We start from the raw sequence: 27,862 nt of genomic DNA, 5'->3' as shown, positions 1-27,862 counted from the left end.
GAAAGTTTTTTTTTTTAAAGTGAGTCTTTGTAATTGTTCTCCTGAGTGTCGGTAAAAAAGCGGAATTGGAGATATTAAGTAGTGGCTGTTTATGGTGGATTTTTGGTGAAGAAAATCTAAAAACTAAATTTTTTATAAAAAATAAAAATTTATTTGTGTCTTCAGGCGCTCAAGGGAAATTATTCACGCAATATGACATGTCAACATTTTGTGTTTAATAGATACATATTTATTGATGTTTGAGTGTCTAATAGGAACAAGTCTAAGTTGAAGTGCTAAACTGAAAAGTCATGCCAACTTCAGGTGACCCCTTATGTATTTGGCCTATTTTTATTGATGGTGTCGGGCCTACTTTCGCGCACCTTCATTATTCCACCAAATACTTAAAGGCTTAGGCTTAGGTAGATGGGAAGTTCATCATCCGTGGTGCAAAGAAAATAGTATTTTATAGTAGGAATTATCCTTGTTTTAGCAGACAAGGTCAATTTGCTTTCTCTCAGCTATTGTGTTTGATTCATGAGTTAAAAAAAAGCTATTTTGTTAGAGGAATTATCCCCATTACAGCTAACAAGTTAAATTTGATCCAGAAGGTTATTGTTGTTCGCTCTGTGAATAAAATGTAGCATTTTTAGCATAAGTATATTCTCCATTGTAGCAAACAAGGTACTTGGCTCTGACAGATATATATTGTGTGATTGGCGAGTAAAAAGAAAGTACCTTGCTTCTTTTGTTGTTATTGGTCAAAGTAGTTTTTGTTATTGTCTCCTTCTAATTTTATGTAGATGCTTAATCAAAGAATGGAATCTGCTTTTTCTTTTCTCAAAACTATTGCATTGAAAAATATCAAATCTCACCTATGCCAGCTGAGATATATATATATTTTTTATAATTGTAGTGTCCGGACCAATTTGTATGCATCTCGACTAATTTTATGAGGCATCTGCTACCTCCCACTAGCAACAGTATCAGATAATTCTATCCACCAAGTCTTGGATAAATGGGAAAAAATAACCTAGTATTTTTTACCTTCACTAGGACTTGAACATGAGACTTTATGGTTTTTGTTTACCCTAAAAATTGAGTAACAATTAAACTTATATTGTGGTTTTAAGGATATGTGATTTAACCCAGTACCAATTGATAAACAACGAATTAAATAGATAAATTGTACAATAAAATAAATCAAACCGGTCTGCAAACAATGCCTCGACCTCAATTCGAGATAGTCTCGAGGTTAGTTAATAAGAACAGTAGAGGATGGAACAAACAGTGATGAACAATAAGTAAAACAAAGAAAGCTGCGTATATGTATATTCTTATCAGTGAATAATGATTCTTCCCCTTACAAGTGAATGGGATCCCTCTTTATATAATAGAGAAATCCTAAATAAGATACAACTCTAATAACGGAAGTAGATCCCATGATTGGCACTAATAACCGCTTTGATTTGATCTGTTCCGGGATTTTTACCGTAATCTTCGACCGGTTACTGATATCTCGCCATTCCGTTATTATGCCTTACTCGACGTCAGTCATGCTTGATCTCGATTGTTGCTGGCCTCAATCTCAATGAACACTTCGATCTCCAGGTTTGATGTTCTATCTTCGAGCTCGATCTCGATCTATTATGAGGTTACCCTCGGAAAAACTTCCCTGCCAACGAAATCGGGTATGCCTGATTTCGACCGTATACAGATAGTCCCCTCGTCTTTTGGAATGTAACGAGAAGAAACGAATTTGAGACTTCGATTTAATACCTCGATCAATTATGATGTCAACATCGTGACGTAAGTGATAGAAGCGATTGAAGCATCGTGTCTGCACAGTTTTCAAGGTCATTAATTAACGCCAGTTGATGGTCGGCCACCAGTGCTTTCAAACCATCAAAGTGGCTATTATAAATAGACCACCTTCATAATCTTCTCAAACTTTAGTTTCAAACTTCTTCTAATCTTCAAAATCTCTTCTATTCTCTTCAAGTTCATCAACTTTGCCAGTTTTAGTTTGCCAATCTCTTATTAAAAGACCGTTCCTCAAGAGAAAAAGGCCTTCTCATCGCAGCCGGCCGATGACAAAATATTGGTGGAGCCACGTATCGAAGAGTGTATCCCCGGGCCATGTGAACTTACTTCCGACTTTAAAGTCGAAAAACTCTCTTCGGTTCCTGGCCGATGCGAGCCCATGTCTAGATACATCTGTTCGATATCCGAAGGCGATCTCGAGCAGGTGAAAAAAGACTGCCACTTGGAGAATAAAGAGGTGGTGATTCCTGCCCCCGAGGAGGACATCACCACTCATGTGAAAGGGTTCTTAAGTATGTATACTTACCCTTTCACATTGGGTTCTGTCGATCCTGTCATAATCGACTTCTGCCGCCAATACCGGGTAACCCTAGGCCAAATCTACCCCTCTTTTGGCGTATTGTCATTTTGCTCAGATTCTTCTCAAGCAAGGTCGAGGGGATTTCTTTCACCCTCGATCATCTCATTAGGCTATACATCCCCCGCCTTTATCGGGGCAGACTGATAAGGCTTCAGCGCTGGGCCACGAAGATGTTGTTCTCGAGCATAGATGAGGACAAGGACCGAGGATGGATGGACCGGTTTGTCCGAGTCAGGACCTCCGACTTAATCCCCGCCGAGAAGATGCCATTCCCCGAAGAATGGAACATGAAGCGTAAGTAGAACCTCACCGATATCGTTTGATTACTTGTTATGTTTCCTTTACCTCTTCTCATCTATATTCTTCTTTATGGTGCAGCTTCCCTCTGGTTTCCTGTTGTAGTCCCGGACCTTGCAGGTTGGGTTCGACAACTGGTTTCAACCTCTTCGTATGCTGAGCGCTCGTGGCGCGATTTGGCTAAGGGTCGATGGGACGCCAAAAATCATGGTAAGTTTCTCTGTCCGTGTTTGATGCTTTTCTGTGAAATACTTCTTTTTAACTTGATTACTTCTCATACAGGTCCTGGAGACAATGTCGTCATGAGGCCGCCTCCCCCCGGGGAAGAGGAGGTCCTGAAGCCAACCAAAGACAACAAAAGGAGAAGGGCCTCACCTCCAGATACCCCAAAGCCCAAGAAAAGTAGGGCTCGAAAGTCGAAGACTGATCCCGCCGTTCTGTCTGCTGATGTAGTCCAAACACTATGAGATGAAGATGAGGAGGGAGAAGATGCCGACTACCTACTGGTGGCTTGGAAGAGGGGAGGCATCGAAGCTTCGAGAACTACTGAGCCTATGACAGTCGAGGAGGTTCAGCCGCAGACCGAGATAATCTCGGAGGAAGGTCCGAGCAGAGTCCCCGAGTCATCGAGTGTTGATGATGCCTCCTACCGTGATGAGCAACCGGCCCAAAGGGTCTAGTTCTGAAGCCCTTCAAAGAGAAGAGAATGCCCCAAGTGAATCGCTCGATGCAATTAACATTGATGATTCGCCGCCCGGCCCCACGTTCTTTGAGGGGCAGTTTTGGGATGCCCGGTCCATGGGGACCCCCGATGTGGGGACAGCCCCTGAAGGGTATGATATATTCTACGGCTGCTTTACGGGAGTCGATGATGTTCCCGACCTGAACGCATCACTCATTTTTTATGAGGCTCAACGGCTTCTGAACCAAGTGAGGTTTAGCCCATGTTACCATGTTTATGTTTGTTCTTATTTCTCTAAGTCTGATTTCCTTCCTTTTTGTACAGGCTACAGCGCTCCATCGAGAAGCGTCCTCCAAATACCGAGCTGAGCTGGCCCGATGTGAGGCTGATCTCAAAAAGCTTACGGAGGAGAGAGACGCCCTCAAACTCCTCTATGTGCAAAAAGAAGAGGAGATCATGAGTATTCAAACCGAGCTGACAAGAGCTCATCAAGATCAGACCAAGCTCATTGAATGGGTAATGTAAATTTTTGGGAGCTTGTTATGTATTAACTTGATATTGGTGACTAACACTTTGATCCTGTAGGTTCAGCAGAAGGCCGAATTAGTTGAGCAGCTTCGTGAGGAGGCCAAGATGAAAGATGCAGAGACTTTGGGGTAGAAGTAGAACATGGACCGTCTCGCCTCGGAGAAACATGTGGTTCGGGCCTAACTGTCTTCGGTTGAGCGTCAACTCCAAAGTGTGGAGGAGGAGAACTTGGCCCGAGCCCAGAAGGTTGAAGAGCTTGAGACTCGGTTGGCCGTTGAGCTTGCAAGGGCCACATCCGAGGCAGAGGCGCTCGTGGCCTCCTACCGTGCCGACGCTGAAGCCGCTAACACTCAGGTTAAGGAAATTTCTGACGCTGCGGAGGTTAGATTGTCCCGTGTTGCCGAGCATGCTAGGCCCCTGTCTCGAAGACAGACTCTTGAGGAGGTACATGCTCATGGCTTCGACCTCACAACTGATATCGAGAGTGAGAAGGTTTTGGAGGACGAGGTCGGAGCTTTACTTTCCGATGATGAAGACTCTACGAGTGGATCCGAGAACGGAGGAGATGAAGATGAAGCTCCCGAAGATGCTGCTCCTGAGGCGGACTAGGCACTTAGGATTTATTCTCCTTTTTTTTTTGTAAGACCATGTGTGGTCTTTGTAAATAATTTGCATATATGAAAGATTCATTTTCTTTCCGTTTCGTCTCCGATTTCTGATTTATGATAAATTCTGTTTTGCCTTTGCTTTTGAAAACTTTGTTGCAATCGGGTTGCTGTAGCCTCTATAATCGAGTGAGCAATAACTCGAACTCAGAGTAGAATAAACCCTTAGGTTTTTTAGTTAAGCGAGGGCGAGTCTCCAAGCTCAACAATATGTTCGGGATTTTGATTTCGGATGGCTTGATCGAAGCCATAATTGTACTATTTTTATAGCCGAGTTCGAGTAAGTTTTGAACTCACAGTAACAGACCCCTTAAGGTTTTATATCAAATAATGATGAATTCTCGAGCTATATTCAAGTCAGTTTTATTTGAGCTCGGAATAGTGGAACCCTTAGGTCTGAATTGAGTGAGAACAAAATCTCAAAATCTAAGTGTATTGGCCCTTAGGCTCTTTAGATTGGGGCGATATGGCCTCTAAAAGATGGCTATTTTTTCCCTTTTTCGGCTTAGAAGACTTAGTAAAAAATTTCTTTATGCCTTAACACGTATTCTTTACCCATTCGAGCTAGCTAAAGGTTTGGGAGCAGAAGTCATCGAGGGCAAATGTGACTACTTGCTTGTGGTAAACCAAGTCAACAGAACCTTCGAGGTTCGAGAAGATCGAATGCAGAGATACTTGGACAAACTATAGGTGACTTTGCATCGGTTTAAAGAATGGACTCTACAACATGTGCCTCGAGAACCAAAAAGCGAGGCCGATGCCCTCGCAAATTTGGGGTCATCAGTCGAAGACGATGAGATCAGCTCGGGGACTGTCGTACAACTTTTAAGGTCAGTAATCGAAGATGGCCACACCGAAATCAACTCCACAAACCTGACCTGGGATTGGAGGAACAAATATATCGAATACCTAAAGAACGGGAAGCTTCAATCGGACCCTAGGGAATTGAGGGCTCTATGTACAAAGGCCGCACGATTTACATTGGCCGAAGACGGAATATTGTATAGAAGGATGTTCGATGGACCATTGGCAATATGTTTGAGACCAGGAGATACCGACTACGTCCTACGATAAATCCATGAGGGCACTTGTGGAAATCATTCCGGTGCCGAATCATTGGTTCACAAAGTCATCAGAGTAGGATACTATTGGGCCGATATGGAAAAAGATACAAAAGAGTTTGTTTGAAAGTGTGACAAATGTCAAAGGTACGCGCCGATGATTCACCAACCCGGAGAGCAACTCCACTTAGTATTATCCCCATGGCCATTCATGAAGGGGGAATGGATATCGTCGGCCCTCTGTCATCGACCCCAAGTAAAACTAAATTTATTTTGTTTATGACTGACTATTTCTCTAAGTGGGTTGAAGCACATGCTTTCGAGAAAATTAGAGAGAAAGAAGTCATAGACTTCATCTGGGACCACATTATATGTCGATTCGCGATGCCTGCCGAGATCGTATGCGATAATGAAAAGCAGTTCGTCGGCAGCAAAGTGACAAAATTTCTCGAAGATCACAAAATAAAAAGAATCTTGTCGACGCCATATCATCCTAGTGGGAACGGCAAGCCGAATCAACAAACAAAACCATCATTCAAAATCTAAAGAAAAGATTGAACGACGCTAAAGGAAAATGGAGAGAAAATATTGCACGAAGTTCTTTGGGCGTATCGAACAACGTAAAAATCCAGTAGGGGGCAACGCCGTTTTCTTTAGTATACGGCGCCGAAGCTCTGATCGCGGTTAAAGTCGGGGAATCCAGCGTCAGGTTTCGATATGCAACGGAAGATTCAAATCACGAGGCTATGAATACAAGCCTCGAATTGCTAGATGAAAAACGGGAAGCCGCCCCCTTTCGAATGGCCGCACAGAAACAACGGATCGAAAGGTAGTACAATCGAAGAGCCAATCTTCGACACTTCAAAATCAGGGACTTGGTTCTGAGGAAGGTCACCCTCAATACTCGAGACCCAAACAAAGGAAAACTTGGCCCAAACTGGGAGGGACCATACCAGGTCCTCGATATAATCAGAAAAAGATCCTACAAACTTGGTATGGTGAACAACGAATAATTACCATACAATTGGAACATATCACTCCTCAAACGATATTACTGCTAAGGTACGACCTTCTCCATTTTTATTTATATTTTATACTAACCATTTGCAGGTGTTTAATCAGAGACATTAAAGGATTCTTCAAATGCGGAATCCTTAGGTCGGAAAGCAAGCGTTGTACTCTTTTTCCCCTTAGACCGATTTTTGTCCTAAACGGGTTTTTTTCAGCGAGGTTTTTAATGTGGCAACCATTGTTCGTGCTAACTTAGAGTAATTCAACAGTATCCGAGGATCCTTTACAATCAACCTCGAATACTGGGGGGCATCACCTTCGGATAGTTACAAGAAAAATACTTTGTGTCGACAGGGTCTCGATAGGTAAATTTTGTAGAGGACCAAACACTCAAATGAACCGTGTCCATGTAGATTACTCGAATCTTAATGGCAAAACATGTAAGCATGTATGATCTATTGAAAGAAGTATTTTTCCTTACCAGATATTCCATGCTTTAGAAAAATTTATAATTTACAATTTTATATTTATGATCTATTGTGGAAACTGGCTTAAGGGTCGAGCACAATTGAAGTTCAAACAATTTACCCGATACTCGGGGACAGCCGTCCAAACAATCGACATGATCGAATTACTAAACCTCAAAATTGTAAGACCTTAAAAAGGAAATCCTTGATTTTATAGGCCACGACCACCCTACTCGGGGACTGATACTTTGAACAAGTTCAAAGTATGACAGGGGAACAAGCTCAAAAGGCAAATCCCAAGTTAAAGGCTACGGCCAAATTAACACGGTTCGGAGACGTCCGATTTCCGTTATTAAATAGGCCTTCTAATATTTTCACAAACCGGTTAAAAAGGCTACCCTCGGCTAAATTTCTAAGGCTCTCGATAATATCGACCCTCAAAAACCCTAATGGGTACAAAGTCGTTCGAACTCTCGAACAAATTCTTAATTTTATTCTAAGGCATTACGAAACAAAGGGTCTCGATTACATCGACCCTTGAAAATCCTAATGGGTACGAAACAGTTCGAACTCTCGAGCAAATCCTTTATTTCGTACTAAGGCACAACAGAATTTATATGATTAAACAATGAACGTTTCAAGCCGAAAAGGGGGAGAGAGCCATTCTTTTTGCTATGGCCATATCGGCTTAATTCAAAAGCCTAAAGGGCCAATTTATTTTTGAAAAATCATCCTCACTCAATTAAAACCTAAGGGTCACCTACTCCGAGTTCGAGCAAGTTCTCACTTGATTATAAAACCTACACTAGTTCGGCTTCGATCAAATTGCCAAAGCCTCGAACTTATGAACAGAAGTTTCACAAGGCATAAATGAAATAAAGACAAGTCAGAAAGGAAAAAGATCTTTATATATATGAGAATATTTACAAGGTCCGATCAAGATCCTATACAAAAGTGAAAAAGTGAAAAATCCTAAGGTTCCTGATCTTCTCCGGGGGCAGCTCCTTCTCCATCAAGGTCCTCTCCATTCTCGGACCCGCTTTTGCTGCCATCATCATCATCTTCATCTAAAGTGGTCAGCACTCCAGCTTCGGCTTCGTGCTCTCTAGCCTTTACTATCTCGTTGGTAAGATCGAAACCTCGAGCGTGGATTTCCTCGAGGGTTTCCCTCCGAGATTGGTATTTGGCAAGTTCGGTAATCCAATATGCTCGAGTTTGAGCGGTCTCGGCTGCCTCTCATGCTTGGACTTAAGCGGCTTCAGCATCGGCTCGGTAGACAGCCACGATCGCATCTGCCTCGGCCTTTGCCTTTTCGTCTTCAGATTTAGCCTTGGCAAGTTCGGAATCCAACTGAGCCTCGAGTCCTATATTTTCCTTGCTTGAGTCAAGATCTTCTCCTTCATACCTTGAAGCTGACTTTCGACCGATGATAATTGGGCTCGAGCAGTTTCTTTTTCTGCAGCAAAGCGGTCCATACCTTTTTTTCACCCTAAGGACTCCGTCTTTATTGTATCTTCCTCCTCGCAAAATTGCTCGATCCTCTCGATATTCTACTATAGCTGTGAGATTGAAATGTTAGCCACCGTTCCTGAATCGAGCCCATGAGCTTTTAAGAATTTTATTACCTGCTCGATTAGGTATGTCTGATGTTTGTGAGCCGTGGCCAACTCGGCTCGGAGGTCCTTGATCTGTTCTTCTTTTTGCTTCCCGAGAAGGTTGAGGGCATTCCTTTCATCAGTAAGCCTTTGAATGTCGGCCTCGTACCGACTCAGCTCGGCTCGAGAACGAGAAAATGCTTCCCGATGAAGCACTGAGGCCTATGCCAAAAACAAAAAAGAAGTTAGAAAGAGAAAAATAAACACAAAGGTAATACCAACAAGGGGAGTCAAGGCTTACCCTATTTAGAGTTTGTTGCGCTTCATTGAAAAGGCTCGATGCCTCACCCGAGTCCTTCCTCGAGGCTTCCAAGTCACTCAGGCCAATAATATCTTCGACCCCAGTAAAGTAATTGTGGAAGGGATGCTCCCTTCCGTGGGCTCCTTTGATGGAGAGGGTCTTCAAGGCCCGAGCCTCTTGAATAATCTCCTCAAAAAACGAGGGGAGCAGTGAGGAGCCTCCAATTTCTATTGCTCCGAGTGGATCACTTGGGGCGTTCTCCTCATCTCGAGGGGCCTCGATAGCCGTACCCACCATTGGCTAAGTGTGGTGGGAAGCATCTTTGATCCTCGATGACTCGGGGACTTCGCCCAAGTCTTTTCCCGAGACCCCCTCATCTCGAGACGGAGTCTCTGCAGCCTTCACCGATTCAGTGGCCTTTGGGGCCTCGGTGCTCATTCTCGCTCGGGCCACCAGCCTGGAGTCGTCTTCTTCCTTTTCTTCATCCTCCTCCCTTAGACGCCAAACAGACTCTTCGGTCAGGAGGATGATGTTCTTCCTCAGCTTACGGGTCGCCTTTTTCTTATATTTTAAAGTAAGAAAGTAAGAAAAAAAAAGTAAGAAAGTAAGATTGTATTAAGCTTCGTATAGAATATAATATAAGTTTTGCCAGAAAATTCGTATATTTTACAATGATAACTGAGCTCACTATTTATAGCTATGTCTAGGGAAGGAGGTCCAAGGATCGTGCCCTCCTTTAATGTCAATTATGAGAGTCATTGATGAAGACGTAATGGTGAACATAAATGCCAAATTCTCTGTAACGGACCGTCACTCTTAATGCTGCAGAATATTCCCTATTAAATGCTACCGGGCGCAAAGAATTTAACACACCTTTATGAACGTTATCCTTTATGGTGACAAGTGGAATGGCTGCGTTCGGCCTTCGGTCATCCCTGTCTTGGGCTCCACGTGTCCTCCCTTTAGATGACCACGTGTCATATCATATTTCACCCTATGCAGATAGTCCCGTACTTTCCGGTGACATAACTTTGTGTTACCGAGAAGTTGGTAGAAATACCTTTTTGGCGGGAATTACTATAACTCCCTCTTAAGGTCCCTGACAGTTGATTAGATGCACGTCTTTCCGCATTTAATGCCCTGAACGCGCATTATCCCATGATTCAGCACAACTTTTCCCGATTATCGAGGTAATCATGGTCATGAATTTAGCCGCCAAAATTTTACTTATATTCCACATTCTTTTCCTTTGCGTTTCATAATTTCTCGAACTCCTGATTTGCATCTTTGTTTTCCATTCTTTCTCTAGTTCTCTTCAAACACAAAACCTTTTCCTTCTTCTTTTTCAATGGCTTCTTCCTCTAAGCGTGCTGGTTCTACAAAGAACAAGAACAAAACCAGGACTCTGTTCCTCCAATGGTGAGTTCCATCATCCCAAGAAAACTCAGTACCACAAAGGACCTTGAAGAGAAATTTCCTACTGCTAACCCTCGTACATAGGCTGTTAGTAAGTATGTCCTTCCAGTATTCCTGCTTTAAAGGAAGACTGTCACTGCCATGAGTTGGATATCATCGCTCCTGATCTATCGAAGTGAGTGACCCTTCCCAAGGAAGGTTTTACATACTTTTACACGTATCCCTTTACTTTGGGTGTGTTTTCTTTGAGTGGAGAGCTTGATTCCGTGATTGTGGAGTTTTGACTTTGCTACCAAGTGTGTTTGGCACAGGTAAGTCCTTCAGTCTGGAGTACGGTCACCTATCTTCGACACTTGTGACGGGAAACTGGAGAGGATATAACCTTAGCTCATATGATGAATCTCTATTCCCCCAAAATCTTCCGCAGGGGAATGATAAACCTCTACAAGCGTGGCCACCATGCTTTGCTGTCTAGCATGGATGATGACAATGACCGTGGGTAGATAGAACGGTTCGTTGTAGTTACCACCAACGACATCATTCCGACAATGGCTTCATCCTTTCCGGTTGCTTGGAACCGCACTCGTAAGTTTTTTGTTTTGTATTTCTTTTTACTAGATATTCCTTTGTGGTCGTATCAACTTTTAACCCTTCACATGTTTCAGAAACTCGATGGATCCCACTAGTCGTGAAAGGTTTGGACCAGTGGGTTCAGAAGATCTTGGATGTCACGACGCCCGAAGCTCATTTGTGGAAAGAACTGGCCCTTAAATACGGGTGGAAGGCAAAAAATCATAATTTTAATTTATCTTGCTTCCAGTTTTTTTTATATGGAAAACTTGGTTGAACCCTTCTGACTTGTTCATGAAATTAGGTCTACCTGCGGGCTGTGTTGTTGTCCCCGAGGAGGACGTTTTGGCTGATCATACTGATGCAGCGAGGCTACTTCAGGAAGCACTTACTCGAACAGGTATCTTCGAGCCAGTTTTGGGTGCAAACACTTCTTTACAGAGTCCTTGGTCGGAGGATAAGCAACCAAAGAGAAGACGTTCCTCCATGGACGGGGAAAAGAATAAGAGGGCAAAGACTGATGCCCCCGAGTCATCTCCGGTGGAAATGACGACTGGTCCACCTTCCGGGCCGGTCATAGACATCGTGAAGATTGATGATGACGAAAGGCTAGTGATGAGGGAGCTTCTCTTCATAGAAGACAATGATCCTCATCATCTCAACAAGATGCTCGACCTGCTGGGATAGTTACACCAACTGAAGATGATGTCTCGGTACTTTGGGGAGAATCTAATTTGGTAGAAAATGCCAACTCCCATTTTCGGGCCCCAATTGCTGTAACTGGTACTGCGAGTTTGAGTACCGGGTCTTTGCCGTCTTTGGTTGGCGAGCATCCAACAGCAAGCACTGTATTTGATATAGTTGCCTCTCATTCTTCAACTCCATTACCTTAATTTCCACCTTCACCAACACCAGCAACTGCTATATCACTTCCATCTTCATACACTCTTTCACCAGTAGTTTCTATATCACCTCCATCGGCCGTACATGACCATGAAGAAGGTGTTCCTCTTCCATAGTCTCCAGTTCATGGGAATTTGGGGTAAATTATGCTGCCCCTTCTGAAGATTCACAAAGGAGGAGAAACGTTACTCTTTCGATCTCTATCGTATGCAACTTGCTATCCCGACCGGTAGAGCTTGCTAATTATCTGAAGCCTTTGGCTTCAGAAAAAGATTGGGAAAAGATTCAGGCACTCTCGAGAGAGTTCTTGTTGAACAATTCCATGCACAACGTCACAACGGTACATCCTTCTCTTCCTTCATTACTTCTTCTACTTTTGTATGAATGTATTCTAAGTTTTACTTCTTCTTGTCTTGTAGGCCAACTTTCTTGCTACTGAGGGTCTTCAAAGGTTGATTCATGAAAAGAAAGAACTTACTTCTGAACGGAATCGACTTTTGGTGGAACGAGACCAAATTGTTCTCCGCCTCTCGGAACTAGAAACCAAAGCTACTGAGGTTGTTGTTTTGGAGGCTCGTTTACAGCAAAACGAGCAAGAAATGGTAACCCTTAGCCAAGAAATTGGCCCGCTGAGGGTTAGATTTGATGAAACTAAGGCCAAATGGGCTGAAGTCCAGGACGTCGTTCTTGCTGCAACCGAGCGCGAGGCTGCTACTGCTGATAACGTAACCAACTTAGAAGCAGCCTTGAACTCCAAAATCAAAGAGCTTGCTGCCGTGGGGGCGAAACACGCCCAACTAGAAGAGAAGTATAGGAAAACTATTAAGCATAACAGGCTCTTTAGTTCAATTGTTCGCGACCTTGACGTCAGTCTCAAGTTTGCTAGGTCCACCCGGGAAAGCCTTTCTGTCGAGGTTTCCCAACTCAAAGAAGAACTTAAGCACCGAGAGGCTTCCCTCGTGGTTGAAAAAACTTATTCCATGTACAACATGAGGAGAAAAACCTTGGAAGAGGCCAAAGCTGATATCATTGATTTTGATGTCGAAATTGCTAAGGCTCGAGAGCTTGAGTTGGCTGCTAAAAATAGACTCTCGGCGCAGTCTGATGCTCTTGGTTCTTCTGGTTCCGGTTCCGAATTTTTGGGAACTGAAGAGGGATTGGAAGGCGATGATGCTGAAGATCAAACTGGGTAAAATGTCGAGCCATCGGTGGACCCACCTACATCTCTCGAGAATGCGGACACTTCTCTTCCTCCTGGTTCCGGAGGCGCTGCAGTTTAGCTTTTATTTTCTTTTTCCCATTTTGTATTTTTACCTTTTTGGCACATTCTTGTAAATACAGACATAATTTTTGCTCAAGTATTGTTTGAGTCTTACTTTTGTTTGAATATCCATTCAAGTCTTTAACCTTTGCACTTGCTCAAGAATTTTGCGCACGTTTTTCTGTTCGTGCTTTACTATGTGTAGTCTCAGATGCATTCTCCTCAAAACATTTTGGTTCCAAGCATTATCCCTTTTACGTGAGTGTTTCTATAAGTATTTGCACAAGTTTACTTTTTGCGTCCTTTTCAAATACAACTTCGGGTGTATTTTTCCCCAATGGCATTTTAGATTCCGAGCATAGATTCTTCTGGAACCAACCCTTTAACGTGATGGTTTTTATAAAAGAGGGCCCTCTTATGTTTACGATGCTCTTGAAAAGAACGTCTCCTGTTTATTACGACACTAACATTTGAAGTACTTGTTTAATTTTCAAATGACAAAGTTAGCTCATCGTTCAGACAAGAAACAAGATAAAAAGCAAAAGGATTTCATTTTATTCCTTCTGTATCTAATGGGCTGGTTGCACAGTCCCCGGTCCTGATGATGCGTTTAGTTCCGGATTTTCATTCCCCGGTTGATGTGGCAGTCATTGTTGCCGTATCCTCATATCATCCCCCCCAGTGTTCGAATGCGCAGATTGCGAATTGGAACACTGGAAGTCTTGTATCTTCGAAGATTCCACTAATGAATTGCTAGATAATCCTCAACTTGGTAAACAACTTTACTTCTCCTTGGGAATTTATGCTATCGAGTGAAGGAATATCTAACAACCCTCTAGTGGTTTGTGCTCGTGAATGATTGGGTAACCTCTGCTCGATAGCAAACTTAACTTCCCAGTGGAAATTTGCTATCGAACCAAAGATTATCTAACCGTCCCCGAGTGGAAGCTTGTTTGTTTGCCTTGCTATCAAATGTCTTATCGCTATTGTCTTCGTATTATGCTTTCTGTTGCTGCCTCGTTAAAAACCTTGCCTGAAAAACCCAATTGGGACAAAAATTGAACGAAGGGAAAAAGAGTGCAGCACATACTTTCCGCTTGAATAATGTTTATCAGCAATAATATCTTTTGAGGTGAGCCATATTCCAGTTGCTATGCAACTTGTCTCTATTATGGTTCTCCAACTCGTATGAACCTTTCCAGTGATAGCTGAAATCCGGTAGGGACCTTCCCACGTTGGACCTACCATGTATTGTTGCATATGTTCTTCTTTGGTATCAAAGATCCCATATACCTGATTTACCACCAGCTGCGAGTCACATTTAATTTCGATAACCTCGCAATCAAGTCCCCGGGCCAATTCGAGCCCTGCAATCAAAGCTTCATACTCTGCTTTATTGTTAGTTAAAGGGATCGTTCTGATGGCTTGCCTTAAGGTTTCCCTCGAAGGCATGATTAAGACTATTCCGAGTCCAGACTCCTTTATGTTGGAAGATCCGTCCGTAAATAAGGTCCAGACCCCCGATGCCAATTCCGACACCATTACCGCCTCCTTATTGCCAGAGGCAGTAGTCCTAGGCTGAAATCGGCCACAAAGTCAGCCAAGACTTGTGACTTAATTGCAGTCCTCGATTTATATTCTATGTCGAACTCACTCATTTCGACGGCCTATTTGTCCAATCTACCCGAGAGCTCGAATTTATGGAGGATGTTCTGCAAAGGAAAAGTAGTCACCACGGCTATCAGGTGATATTGGAAGTAGGGACTCAGCTTCCGAGCGGCGACTACGAGAGCTAAGGCCAGTTTTTTCAAATGTGGGTAGCGAGTTTCTGCTCGACTACGTAATAAATGGGAAATTGCATACCTTCGTCCTCCCGGACTAAAACCGCACTTACCGCAACTTCTGAAACCGCGAGGTAGATTAGCAGTGTTTCACCTTCTTTTGGTTTTAAGAGTAATGGAGGGCTCGATAAGTACTTCTTCATATCCCTCAAAGCCTACTGGCACTCCGGTGTCCATTCGAAATTATTCTTCTTTTTGAGCAGTGTGAAGAAGAGATGACATTTTTTCGATGACCGGAAAATGAACCTACTCAAAGCTACTAATCTTCCTGTGATCCTTTGAACTTCCTTTACGTTTGACAATTGATCCGGGATATCCTCTATGGCCTTGATTTTGTTAGGGTTTACCTTAATTCTCCTTTATGAGACCAGAAATCCCAAAAACTTACCAGAACTGACCCCGAACGAGCACTTCTCGGGATTAAGTTTCATGTTATGCTTCCTCAGGATGTCGAATGTTTCTTGCAAATGTTTAAGATGGTCACCTGCATTCAAATACTTAACAAGAATATCATCTATATAAACTTCCATAGTCTATCCTATTTGCTTTTTGAACATCTTATTTACGAGCCGTTGATAAGTTGCTCCGATGTTTTTCAACCCGAAGGGCATTACATTGTAACAATATGTACCGAAATTCGTTATAAACGAAGTTTTTTCCTGATATTCCGGGTTCATCTTGATTTGGTTGTACCCGGAATAAGCATTGGGGAAATTCATCAACTCTTGTCCGGCCGTGGCATCAATCATTTGATCGATATTTGGCAGTGGGAACGAGTCTTTCGGGCACGCCTTATTAAGGTTTTTATAGTCACATGCAAAATTTATTGTTCTTCTTAGGAATTACTACTACATTGGCTAGCCAGCCTGGATATCTTACCTCACAGAATGAACTGATTTTAAGCAAGCATGTTACCTCTTCTTTGACGAATTTATTCCTGGCCTCGACAATAGGGCGTTTCTTCTACCTTGCCGGAGGTATGTTGGGATCCAAACTCAGCTTGTGCACGGCTATTTTCGTCGGGATACCTGTCATATCCTCATGCGACCATGCAAAAAAGTCAGCATTAAATTTAAGAAATTCAATAAAATCAGACCTGAGCTCCAGGTGCAGTCCTGTCCCCAAATGGAATTTTCTTTCTAGGAATTCCTCAAACAATGTAACTTGCTCCAATTCCTCCGCCGTGGACTTCGTTGTATCCGTCTCTTCTAGAACTTGGAAATATCTTGGCACCTGATATTGTTCTGATAACTCTATTTCCAGACTAACTCCTTCTAGTTCGGAAATAGGTGTCGGTTCTTGTAATTGCTATGCCATGCGTTCCTTCCCTTTTCTACTAGAAACTGAGATTGCATTCATCTCCCTTGCTGCCGGTTGATCACCTCTTATATGCTTGGTTCCTTCGGGCGTTGGAAACTTTAGCAATTGGTGATATGTTGATGGTACAACTTTCATCTCGTGTAACCATGGCCTTCTCAGGATAATGTTGTATCCTATGTCACCATCTGCTACTTCGAAGAAAGTTGTTTTCATTACTCCTTCAGTGTTTGTGAGCAGCAAAATCTCTCCCCGGGTCATCACACTTGCAAGGTTGAATCCAGCGAGGAGCTTTGTTGCTGGAATAATGCTTCAGGTGAGTTTAGTTTGCTCCAATACTCTCCATTGTATGATATTAGCCGAACTTCCTGGATCCACTAAAACACGTTTAATCTTAAAATCTAACACATTTAAAGAAATTACCAGTGCGTCGTTGTGTGCTAACAGTAATCCGTTTGCATCCTCCTCCGTGAAAGTGATATCGTCTTTCCGGAGTCTTTTACTATGAGTTATTGATATTTTCATCTTCTTCGCTGCCGAAAAGGTGACCCCGTTAATCTCATTCCCCCCGAAGATCATATTGATCGTTTGGCATGGGGGTTCTTCTCTTGCTTTCGGAAGTTCCGCGTTGTCTCTGTTACGACCATAATTGTTCTTAGCTCGGTCACTCAAGAATTCTCTGAGGTGACCATTCTTCAATAATGTTGCCACCTCCTCTCGGAGGTGTCCGCAGTCCCCTGTCCGGTGACCGTTCGTCCCATGGTACTCGCACCATAAGTTGGGATCTCTCTGGCTGGAATCGGATCTCATAGGTCTCGGGAATCGTGCATCTTTAATGTTTCTCATGGCTTACACCAGCTCCACTGTACTGACATTGAAGTTATATTCCGATAACTTGGGGTAAGAAGGATCCCGAGAACCGGACGTCTCCTTATCCTGGAGTGATCTATTATTTCGACCACGATCAATCCCTCTGTCAGCGATAAACTTATTTGTTGCCCGGAAGTTTCTGCCACGTCATTCGGTCCACTCGTAGGGCAGAAATCGGCCCCTCGAAGTCCGTCTGTCCATGTCGTAGTCATCCTTTGATTTTTCTCTGTTCTTCTCCTATCCTTTAGCCGATGATGTGGAACCGACCTGATCATCTTCAATCCTTATCTTTGACTCCTACCGGTTATGGACATCTGCCCAAGTTGTTGCTTGGAACTCAAGCATGCTCTCCTTCAACATCCGGGAAGCGTCTAAGCTTCTCGGGTTCAATCCTTTGGTGAATGCTTCAACTTCCCATTCATCAGGGACAGCCGGGAGCAATATTCTTTCTTTCTGGAATCGGGTAATGAATTCTCGTAATAATTCGGATTCTCCCTGTGCGATCCTGAATATGTCGGCCTTCCGGGATTATAATTTTTTGGCCCCGGCATGAGCCTTGATGAAAGAATCCGTGAGCATCTCAAAGGAATCTATGGAATGCTCGGGTAATAATGAATACCACGTTAGGGCTCCCTTCGTGAGAGTTTCTCCAAATTTCTTTAGCAGCACAAATTCAATTTCGTGAGGAGCTAGATCATTTCCTTTTACCGCCGTTGTGTAGGTGGTAATATGCTCTTGTGGGTCTAAAGTCTCATAATACTTTGGCATTTCAAGCATTTTGAATCGCTTCGGGATTAGTTCTGGTGCCGCACTCGGCTTGTACGACGATTGAGTATACTTCTTCGAGTCTGGGCCTTTTAATACTGGTGGCGCGCCCCGCGATTTGGTCCATGCAGGCATTTACTTCCCTCATAAACCGTAAAAGTTCATTCTTGAACGGGTCGTTCTCGTTGTTCAGACCGGATCTGCTCCCCCAGCCCCGTCGGAGCCAACTTCGCCCCTGGGAGTGTTGTTGTCGACTCTCTGTGTCGTTTGGTTTGCGGGAACACCAGGAGGAATTGGATCTTGTCTGTTTGCGTTATTTGAAGCCCCCGATAGTACCTGCTTCAGTTTCGTCATAACCTGGTCCTGCCGCGTGAGATGGCCTAGAATGATTGCTTGTTGTTCTCGCAAGACCCTCATCGCATCCACAACATGTTCCTCATCAGCATCATTAGGAGTTATATCCCGAACCTGTCGAGGATACTGTCTGTCATGCACCGGCGTGGCGTCATTCTCCTCATTGCGGGTGTCATTGATTGAATCCTCGAAATGAGGCCGATCCCCTCGAATTTCAGGGGCGTGCGTGTCGTTAACAGTGTTATCTGTCATTTTTAATAATTTTTTCTAAGACAAAATAATCAAATCGCGTTAGTAAAAAAGGCGAGGATCAATTTAATTGCATGGCTGTCTAGGCCCCACGGTGGGCGCAAACTATTTAAGCTTCGTATAAAATATAGTATAAGTTTTGCCAGAAAATTCGTGTCTTTTACCATGATAACTGATCTCACTATTTATAGTTATGTCTAGGGAAGGAGATCCTAGGATCGTGCCCTCCTTTAATGTCAATTATGAGAGTCATTGATGAAGACGTAACGGTGAACATAAATGCCGAATTCCTGTAACGGACCGTTGCTCTTAATGCTACAGAATATTCCCTATTAAATGCTACCGGGCGCAGAGCATTTAACACACCTTTATGAACGTTATCCTTTTCGGTGACAAGTGGAATGACTGCGTTCGGTTTTCGGCCATCCCTGTCTTGGGCTCCACGTGTCCTCCCTTTAGACTATCACGTGTCATATCATATTTCACCATGTACAAAAATATGAGATATAGAGTAATAACTTATTCATGAAATAGGAGGAGCATTTTCTGTAACTCTGGGGGGCCCACTACTACCATTATTGTAAGTAGCAAGGAGTCTTTCGAAATTATACAACAAGAGGAAAAAAGAAAAAGAAATTTCTTGGTCAGTTCATATGTTATCCATAAAATGTTCCGTTCCTTAGCCTCAAATCTTTGAGGGCTTTTATTATTTTGGCAAAACAGATTATTTCTGTGAATTTGGGCAATGAGCTCGTTTACAGTGATGAACGTGGCAAAGCCATTTATACTTGCTTCTAACGAACCCACTACATCTTTCCCCAAAAATCTTACTGCTTTTCTCCCAAACCCAAAACTTGCCGCTACTAGTTTCAATAGTAGGAACAGTATTTTGCCATTTGTGTGGCAACTGAAGTGTAAAAATGTATGTACTACTTATGCTGCGTTATCCTCCTCATATTCAAAAGAAATACTAGCTGATATTGATGAGGAAGAGTTTATAGTGGTAAATTTCTACCGCTTTGTTTTCATTAAGGACCCTGAAGAGGAGGTCACCAAACACCTTTCCTTTATGGAGGTAATTGTTTATTCTTATGCTCCCTCTATCCCAATGTATGTGATTGTTTTGGACTTGCGCGAAGGTTTAAGAGAAAATAAAAAACTTTTGAAATTTGTAGTTGAAAATAAGCATACATATTTGTGTGGCCATAATTCTTCTCATTAAGGATAAATTAGATATTATTTTAATTAAATTATTACTAAATATAGAAAGAAATCATTCTTTTGGACCGACTAAAAAGGAAATAATGTCATATAAAATTATTGGGATAGAGAGAGTACTTTTTTTAGCTCATTAGCTGAATTGTGTGCACCGTATCATTTAAAAGTTTAAACTATTAAAGAGGAACAATTCATTTTAGGTCTACAACAAGCACTTGCGAGTCTTATTCTTTTTACATTTTTAACAAAAATTGCCAACTTCCTCGACTACTCCATATACCTGCTATCTCCCACCAATATAGGTACAAGGTTACTCTCTCTCCAAGTCCTAGAACTGCTAGGCTACACCCTTTAAGTACGAGTCTAATTCTTTTTATTTATTGGGCACATAATATTTTTGTTCATGGGTGGTGAGACTTGAACCTAGGACCTAGTCTGCTATAATACCATATTGAGTTGTTTCAACCGACTCGTAATAACACCTAAAATAAATGAAGAGGAACACTTTTACTCATTTATTTTAGAGCTGCAACATAGTGAAATAACTTAATAATTAAACTGGCAGAAACACAGAATATTTGGTGCCCAACAAGGGGAGTAGGTTGCTCTATATTATACCTAATGCGTCTGCATTATACCATGCACAATGCTCAGTCTCCCCGTGAGTTCCAGCTGCCAACACATAAGAACAGAATAAATAGTTGACAACCTTATGGGTGATATACTTTGAACAGTTATCTAGTGTAACATATGTTATTAGACTTCTCCTCGAGTTTTCACTCATCTCTTGAGTTGGTTTTGACATATCAATTGCATTTATATGTATGGTTGTATGAACTACAGAATGGGCAAAATCTCTAGTCTTGGAATGTTTCAAGCATTCTCGAACAACAAGAGGTTTTTAGTGCTAACAATTAACATCACCTGGATTGGAAAGTAGTCCAACTCTCCTGACTTTTCTAAGATATGCTTTTCATTTTATTTGGTTTGAATTCTATAATACTGGTGAAAGAGGATAGAGTTGGTGTTCATTTAAGATGTCATCCAATTTTGGTGGAGGACATAGTTATAGTTTCATTCACCTTGAGGAAGAGGAAGATTTTTACTTAACTTTGCATGTTATATTTTTATTTTAAATATTTGATGTTTTGAATCTAGATCTTGCCATATGTATTCCAAAACAAGGATTACAGTTATTTTCTCTAACCCGGAGAAGCAGTTTAAAGGATCATGGATTATGCTGCATACAGAGTTTATCAATTATTACTGGCTTGGATTTCAAGCTCTGTGGTGGTTGAAGGCAACTTGCTCTTTTCAATTGAGATCATTTTACTTCAGATCATGTATTTTATAAAAACTCCTTGGCTCCAAAACGTTGATAGCTTTTTGGTACTACATACTACTGCATGTATATCAGTGCAATTCTTGATTATGTGTTAAGTGCTCAGTCAGATTAATATAACATATTTCTCTTTGATGCAGGGACGAGATGTACATGGCCGCATATACTTAAACCAACAGGGAATTAATGCACAGGTAGGACTGTTTTGTTACTATCACACTGTTCTTAGCCTTTTGTTTTCTGCTTTGGGCGTTGCTATTGTTTAACCAAAAATTTGAATATCATGGTTCTACTTGGTATTTTTATTCAATATTCAGCTGAGAGCTCAAAACTTTGATTGTTTAATATTTGGTGGGAGGGAATATGTGGAGGCCATTATTTGATTTTTTAATTTTTATTTATGTTTTGCACTTAAGGGTGTGGCCTAGTGGTAAATGAAGTGGATTGAGAACCACGCGGTCTCTGGTTCAAATCCTAGCGGAGGCAAACACACTGCGTGATTTTTTTCCATCTGTCCAAGCGTTAGTGGACAGACACCCAGTACCTGTGCTGGTGGGAGGTAGCAGGTACCTCGTGGAATTAGTCGAGCTGCACGCAAGCTGATCTGGATATCACAATTATTAAAAAAAAATATTTGGAGGCCATTAATTAGGTCTTGAGTTTTTCTTTTAGACTAGGAAAAATGATGTACTGGTAAGTGTAGGAATAGGATCCATGGAATTTGTGTAGTATAATATGTTTTGAACTCTTTCTTCGAGTAAAGTGAACATAATTTTAGGACAGAGATAAAAAGAAAGCTAGACATCCAATTTAGGATAGAAAGAGCGATATGAAGCAAGATAGGGCGTACCTGTTAAAAAAATGTAAAAAGTTAGTCTTTTTTTTACTTTTATTTTATCCTTAAATGAACGCAGAAAGGATAGGTTAATGATTAGCATGCCTCATGGTCCTCAAAGTATATCTTTTCCTAAGAAATCATATTCCTGTGGTTCTGAACTGAAAATTCTTTAGATCACCAGCTCAGTGTTGCTACAGGCCACTCTAAATCCTCCTTGCCAGCTATAAGTCAAACAAAGTTATTCTGTCTTCTAATACTTCCTGTTGGTGCAGTACAGTGGACCAAAAAAGGATGCTCTTGCTTATGTTAGTTGGGTGAGGGAAGACCTCAGATTTTCTGATGTACTGGTCCAGATCTCGCCAGCATCAAACGGGCATACCTTTCCAAGATTGAAGTTGCGTTATAAGCCCTCTCTTGTACAGGCAAGTCTCGCACTGTCTCATTCCTGCATGCTGTTTCCTGCTTGTCTGGCTCACCAGCTACTTCATGGGTAATAACTTAAGGGATATCTTTTCTTCATGACATGTGAATTGATAGAGTTTAAATTTTGCTTTTATTACTCCCACCCAATAACTGCAATTGTCAGATTATGTATATCGTAAAGACATGCTTATTACTTTAGATTTGCGCTTTGTTCTGTTTGATATAGCAGCCTCTTTGGCCCAGTATTATGTCTTCTTGCGGGCAGGCAACTAACTCATCAGCTTCTGTGTTCTTTCTTCCTGACAATTACAAGACTAATGCAAATATGACTATTTGGTCAACATCTTTTGGTTTAAAACTGTCATATTATTTTATACCCTTCGGCCAGCTAAAGGAAAAGATAAAAAAGAGCAAAATGAAGTAATGGATTTAGTAGTATAGTATTTCTGTTTAGCTTTCCCAAGATTTGTTTTCTCAAGTGATCAATTGTCAGTACCAAAGTCAAAGTGGCTCAGCAGAATAACCCACTTTAAGACTGATCTTATGAGAGGTAAGCTCAGAAAAGGATTTCAATTTAAGATTGACTATAGAGGAAGTAGATAGTGGATGCAGTACATACAGATTGCTCTTAGAGAGGTTTGCACAATCAATTAACAATTCAAATGTTCTTAAAACAATAAAAACCTATAGCGTCCGTATTTTCAAATTACCGCATATTTCTTAATTTGTGGAAATCTTAGATGTTGAATGAAACTTGAAGGTCAGCAAAGATATTGGAAAAGAAGTTGGGATTGATGGTTCATATGGGCATGTCTTAGCATCTGCATAAGTAGCTCCCATTGACGGTAAGGTAGGCTTACAATTTCCTTATAAAAGAAGCATCTGCATAAGTAGTGCTTTTCTGAGGTTCAAGGGGGAAAGTTTATCCATTTATAGAGGACCAATGTATATATTAATATATCCTTTCTCTGTTGTTTAAAGCTTATATTGATACTTTTAACATTTTGTCAACAGTTGGAAGGAGGGATTTCTCACCTTCCTTTGCTTGATCCATCTATGAGAGCGGAACCTTTGGCACCATCTGAATGGAGGAATAGATTGGAAGCTGTAAATAACACTAATAGTTCATCACATGAAAACATCAATCCCAGTTGTATACTTCTTGATGTGAGAAATGGTAAGTATTCTTCTGTTGCTTGTTACTGACATTTTTAGTGTTTCTTCGAATGCTCTGGAGGTGTTATATTTATGGGGTTGGCCTGATTAAACAATGTGGCCAACTCTTGATGCTGGTTGTTTAAGTTTCACCCTGCTCAAGGTAAATAAACCTGTTATTCTTGTAGAAGTACATATATTCCCAGCCCCCTCATGGGATTGTTTTATCCCACAATTGAGGGATATCCGGAAGCTACTTAAGTCTCTATCACAATGTTTAGCTGCGATACCACGCGATAAATAAGAGAAGAGGAGATATTGATGACGTGGTGAATATGGAATATAAGACACCATTCATCTTATATTTAATTCGTCAATCACTAACTTAATATCAACACTTAAACAGTGATTCTAACATTCTAACATGCTAACACTTGTAATTGTCTACAGCTTCATGCTCTACGTTTTAAATCTATGATTGGACCAGTCTAGTCCCATTCTAAGTTGCTCCGGCATGGCAGTTTAGGTGCCGTACCCGTGTCGATACGACACTAGTATGGGGGTGGGTATGGGATCCGTACCGGATCTGGTCAAACAATTTGGGTACTTTGACCGCGACGGACGGAAAAATTCGAGATGAGATACAATTTGATTCTCGAAATCAGAACCAAAACTAGGGTAAATTTGAAGAAAATAGCATACCTTATCTAGGAAATCAATCCTTTACTTATCTACAACTTGAAAGTAAAAAAGAAATTCACACTTTACAAGCTATACATAAGTATTCCACAAAATTTAGATATATTTTTATATTTTTATTTTGTTAAATTATTTTTAGCCATATCCCCGCACCCGTGTACTAGGATCCGTATCACCGAATCTTAGAATTTACATCTCAAAGGATCCGACCTCTAGATCCGCACCCATGTCGGACACCCGCGCCCGTGTCCGAGCAACTTAGGTCCCATTCCATGTCTTGTATATAAACCAAAAGGCCACTTAAAGTGAAACATCTTATTATGCTCTCTGTAAAAGTCAGCTATCGTCTTTGCTATTTCTTTTGCATAATTTAATATTTCAAGTGCCTTTGTGCTAATAGATTCTGGTTTGATTTTCCGGAAGGTTATGAATGGGATGTTGGGCATTTTCAAGGCGCTCAGCGACCGGATGTTGATTGTTTTCGGTCCACTTCATTTGGGCAATCTGACTCAGAGGTTTTAGCTATTTGTTACCCAATTTTCTGTCTTGTCGTCCAAGCTAATGCTAGTAAATTTAATTTGTTGTTACTTTTACATAATTTGAAGTGCTTGCTTTCTTTCTGATCCCATTACTTGACCAAAAGCCGTAAGTATTAGTTTTCCATGTCGACCATAGTATAATGCAGGAAAACACTTCCCGTCTCAGGGCTTCTCTTGTTTCATCTCTACGTTAATGAGTAATGTATCTGGCTAGAATCAACCTATTGGGATGATGTGAAATCTGGTACTTGCTTGCATAATATCCTGGTATTTGTTACCGTTGTATTCTCGTTCATAGTTGCACTGCTGCATGCTGCTATTTTCCTTGGTTGTATGTCCGATGTATGCTTAATATGAAACTTAAAGATTGTCACCTCCTGCACAAGACAATATCGTGGAACGTGCTTTTGTCTGTAAATATAACTAATATCTTGCCATCCTGTTATGCAGGTGATTGCTTCAGATCCTTTAGCAGCTGTTGATAAGGAGAGAACTGATATATTGATGTACTGCACTGGAGGTATCCGCTGTGATGTATATTCTGCTATACTACGGTAAGCTGTGTGTTCTTTTTGTATGCGTTTATGTTCTATCATGTACTTAAGTGCTATAGCATAGATGTGTGAGATAGTGGAACTTTGAGCAGTCTCTTAAGAGACACCATAAGAATATCCCCTTTTCGGCTTTTCCTGGTTAAAGTACTTCAAATATAGAATTTGTTGTCATCTACGCTCCACAAAGCAATTATCTTCCCATAATTTCTCCCCCAAATCATACTGTTGAGGGGTGAGAATAGCTACTTTGCTGGTGTTTGTACATTTCATACTGCTCTTCTACATAGATCATCTGTTGGTTAAATGAGCTACATAACCCTCATTGGAAGTCAATTTATGAATCAGGCTGCTCTGCTGCATGCATACGTGGAAATTATTCAAGCTTTTACCTGTAGGAAATTGCATTAGTATATAAGTTTCTTCAGTAGCCAACATCAGTAGGATCTCTCAAATGCAATTTATAAATTCTGTTGGGCTAAATACTTCTGTTATATACTTCTGGAAACTAAGATTAGGTTTGAGGAGTATGTGCCTAAACTTTGTCAGCTATCATATGGCTATTCAGTTGCTCAACATAAATTATTCATCTCAATATTCAGGTGCATGTGATTTCACCATCACTAGAATTGGGATCTTAATTAATGCTTTGCACTATCTGTTGTTCAGTTTTACCTTTGTGTCTTACGTGAAAATGTTGTGTGTGTTCACGGCTGACAACTTATTTTATTTTCGCAACAGAAAGCAAGGTTTTAAACGATTGTACACCTTGAAGGGGGGTGTTTCTCATTATCTTGAGAGAGAAGGTTCTGTAGGTTGGGTTGGAAATCTATTTGTATTTGATGCCCGTCTTTCTCTGCCGCCTTCTACTTACAAGCCTGAAGTGGGGATCGAAGCAAGCACAAAGCTAAAAGGCTCCCTGGATAACTCGTTTGCCAAATGCTACATCTGTGGTTCACAAGTCTGTGAGCTGAGGCACCGCAATTGTGCAAACCTTGACTGCAACTTACTTTTCCTGTAAGACTAACCATTCCACCAAATAAACATATGGATGGATGCTACTTTAATCACTTATATTTGCACCATCAAGCCTGTGGAGTTGGTATATGATTTGTTTTACTTCCAAAATTCAGCTAACGAGAGACATTTTGGGCGAAAGACTTCCATGACTTAGCTTACCTATTTGTATCAACTTTCCTCCAAGTAAGTAGGAGAAAGAAGTTGATGTCTCTAGCCAAGGATCCTTAAGATAAAACTTTTTCTTAAGTGCTTTCCTCCAAAACGGTAGAAGAAAGAACTTTTTTCTCTAGGCAAGGATTCATCAGTTTAAAACTTGTCTTACTTTTCTATCTCCAGCGAAACGAAGGCTGCTCTTATATTACTCTGTGGTTTGTATCAGTTATATAAACACTAAACAGTAGATTGAAAGAAAGTGTGTACTTATATTCGTTCTAATACTTCATTGGTTTTGTTCAGATGCTGCGCAGGCTGCGTGAAAGATCTAAGGGGATGCTGCTGTTCTCAATGCACATCTGCACGTCGACTTAGGCCGGTGCTGACAGGTAACCAGAGATACCAAAAATGGCATAATTATCGAGATTTCGAGTTGCAAAGCCGGTGACATCTTGATCTGTTGGAAGTTGAAAATGTAGATCTCCAATTATTGGGGAGACCGAATGGAAAATTAAGAGAGAAAACTGACCTCTATTCTCTACATACTCCAAAATTCAGGTTCCAAAAAGACTAGTTTCTCTTTTATTGGTTTAGTCTAATTTTATTTAATGCGGGAGGAATGTCCATCAGTCACAAAATTAGGTTGTTAAGTACCCCTATTAGGTGAAAATATTAGGCATATATAATCTTGGAAGAACGTTGTCTTTTACTGATAATTAGATATTATTGAAGGCTGAATTTAATTGGGAAGTATCACTTTGTGTACTTAGGTTATTAGTATTTTTTAAGACATAATCAAACATCCATATGCTGATTTTGTATACGATTAAAATCGGGCCTACCCGATTTTACTATTTGGCCGAGACCGGGAGTTTGCATTGGAGGATGGCCTCGTAACGGAATAGGCCATATCACGAGGATAAGGTACCGAGTTTAGAACCGAGGTACCTGTCAAGATCGAGGCTAGTAGCGATCGAAGCCAAACAAAACAGACATCGAGCAAGATCGAAGATAGCACAATAACAGAAAGGCGAGATATCCGTGACTGGTTGAGGATTATGGCGTAAATCTCGGTGACTGGTCAAGGATCATGGCGTAAATCTCAGAACGGATCAAATCAGAAACGGTTAATTTGCTAATCATGGGATTTCCTTCTGTAATTAGAGTTATACCATAAGTGGAACTGCTCTACTATATAAAGGGGAGTATTAACCATTTGTAAGACATGGTTCTCACGTAAAAAAGCTAATATAACGCTCTCTTTAGCTTATACTTTCTTGTTCATCAACTTGCTTTATTTTTAACTATTTTGGTATCAATCAGTTCGAGGGCACCCTAGCTCGAGGGTTGAATTTCGTTTCAATACTGGTTCGCTTTATTTTATAATT

The 27,862-nt window shown here is 41.3% G+C and overlaps 2 protein-coding genes across 8 annotated transcripts in view; both read left to right on the top strand.

Moving 5' to 3' along the window:
• The window catches only part of LOC104090577 (rhodanese-like domain-containing protein 8, chloroplastic), a 28,679-nt gene extending 1,452 nt beyond the window's left edge, over positions 1–27,227 (top strand). The window contains exons 1-8 of one of the 4 annotated variants that reach the window (XM_009595705.4): positions 19,145–19,611; positions 21,237–21,290; positions 22,207–22,356; positions 23,372–23,534; positions 24,635–24,726; positions 25,201–25,304; positions 26,043–26,318; positions 26,778–27,227. In XM_009595705.4, the coding sequence (XP_009594000.1) occupies positions 19,282–19,611; positions 21,237–21,290; positions 22,207–22,356; positions 23,372–23,534; positions 24,635–24,726; positions 25,201–25,304; positions 26,043–26,318; positions 26,778–26,922 (1,314 nt within the window). In that variant the 5' untranslated portion in view covers positions 19,145–19,281 and the 3' untranslated portion in view covers positions 26,923–27,227. Of the gene's footprint in view, positions 1–19,144; positions 19,612–20,160; positions 21,144–21,236; positions 21,291–22,206; positions 22,357–23,371; positions 23,535–24,634; positions 24,727–25,200; positions 25,305–26,042; positions 26,319–26,777 lie in introns of those variants that run through there. The other 3 variants (XM_033654643.2, XM_009595704.4, XM_070187827.1) reach the window with 3 other exon arrangements.
• Positions 12–19,389, top strand: LOC104090578 (uncharacterized). 4 transcript variants are annotated; one of them, XM_070187828.1, is made up of 6 exons: positions 12–2,677; positions 2,762–2,890; positions 2,963–3,610; positions 3,687–3,878; positions 3,948–10,991; positions 11,072–19,389. In XM_070187828.1, exon 6 carries the CDS (start codon positions 12,479–12,481, stop codon positions 13,070–13,072), a length of 594 nt encoding a protein of 197 aa, XP_070043929.1. In that variant the 5' UTR covers positions 12–2,677; positions 2,762–2,890; positions 2,963–3,610; positions 3,687–3,878; positions 3,948–10,991; positions 11,072–12,478; the 3' UTR covers positions 13,073–19,389. The 4 variants fall into 3 exon arrangements, with proteins under 4 accessions (XP_009594004.1, XP_070043929.1, XP_070043930.1 ...); XM_009595709.4 differs by having other exon boundaries at positions 3,954–10,991; XM_009595707.4 differs by having other exon boundaries at positions 14–2,677.
• Positions 27,228–27,862: the final 635 nt, after the last annotated feature.

Source organism: Nicotiana tomentosiformis, chromosome 10 (assembly GCF_000390325.3).
Source record: "Nicotiana tomentosiformis chromosome 10, ASM39032v3, whole genome shotgun sequence".
Classification (NCBI taxonomy): domain Eukaryota; kingdom Viridiplantae; phylum Streptophyta; class Magnoliopsida; order Solanales; family Solanaceae; genus Nicotiana; species Nicotiana tomentosiformis.
Note: the sequence above shows the minus strand (reverse complement) of the source record. Positions and strands in the feature narration are given on the sequence as shown.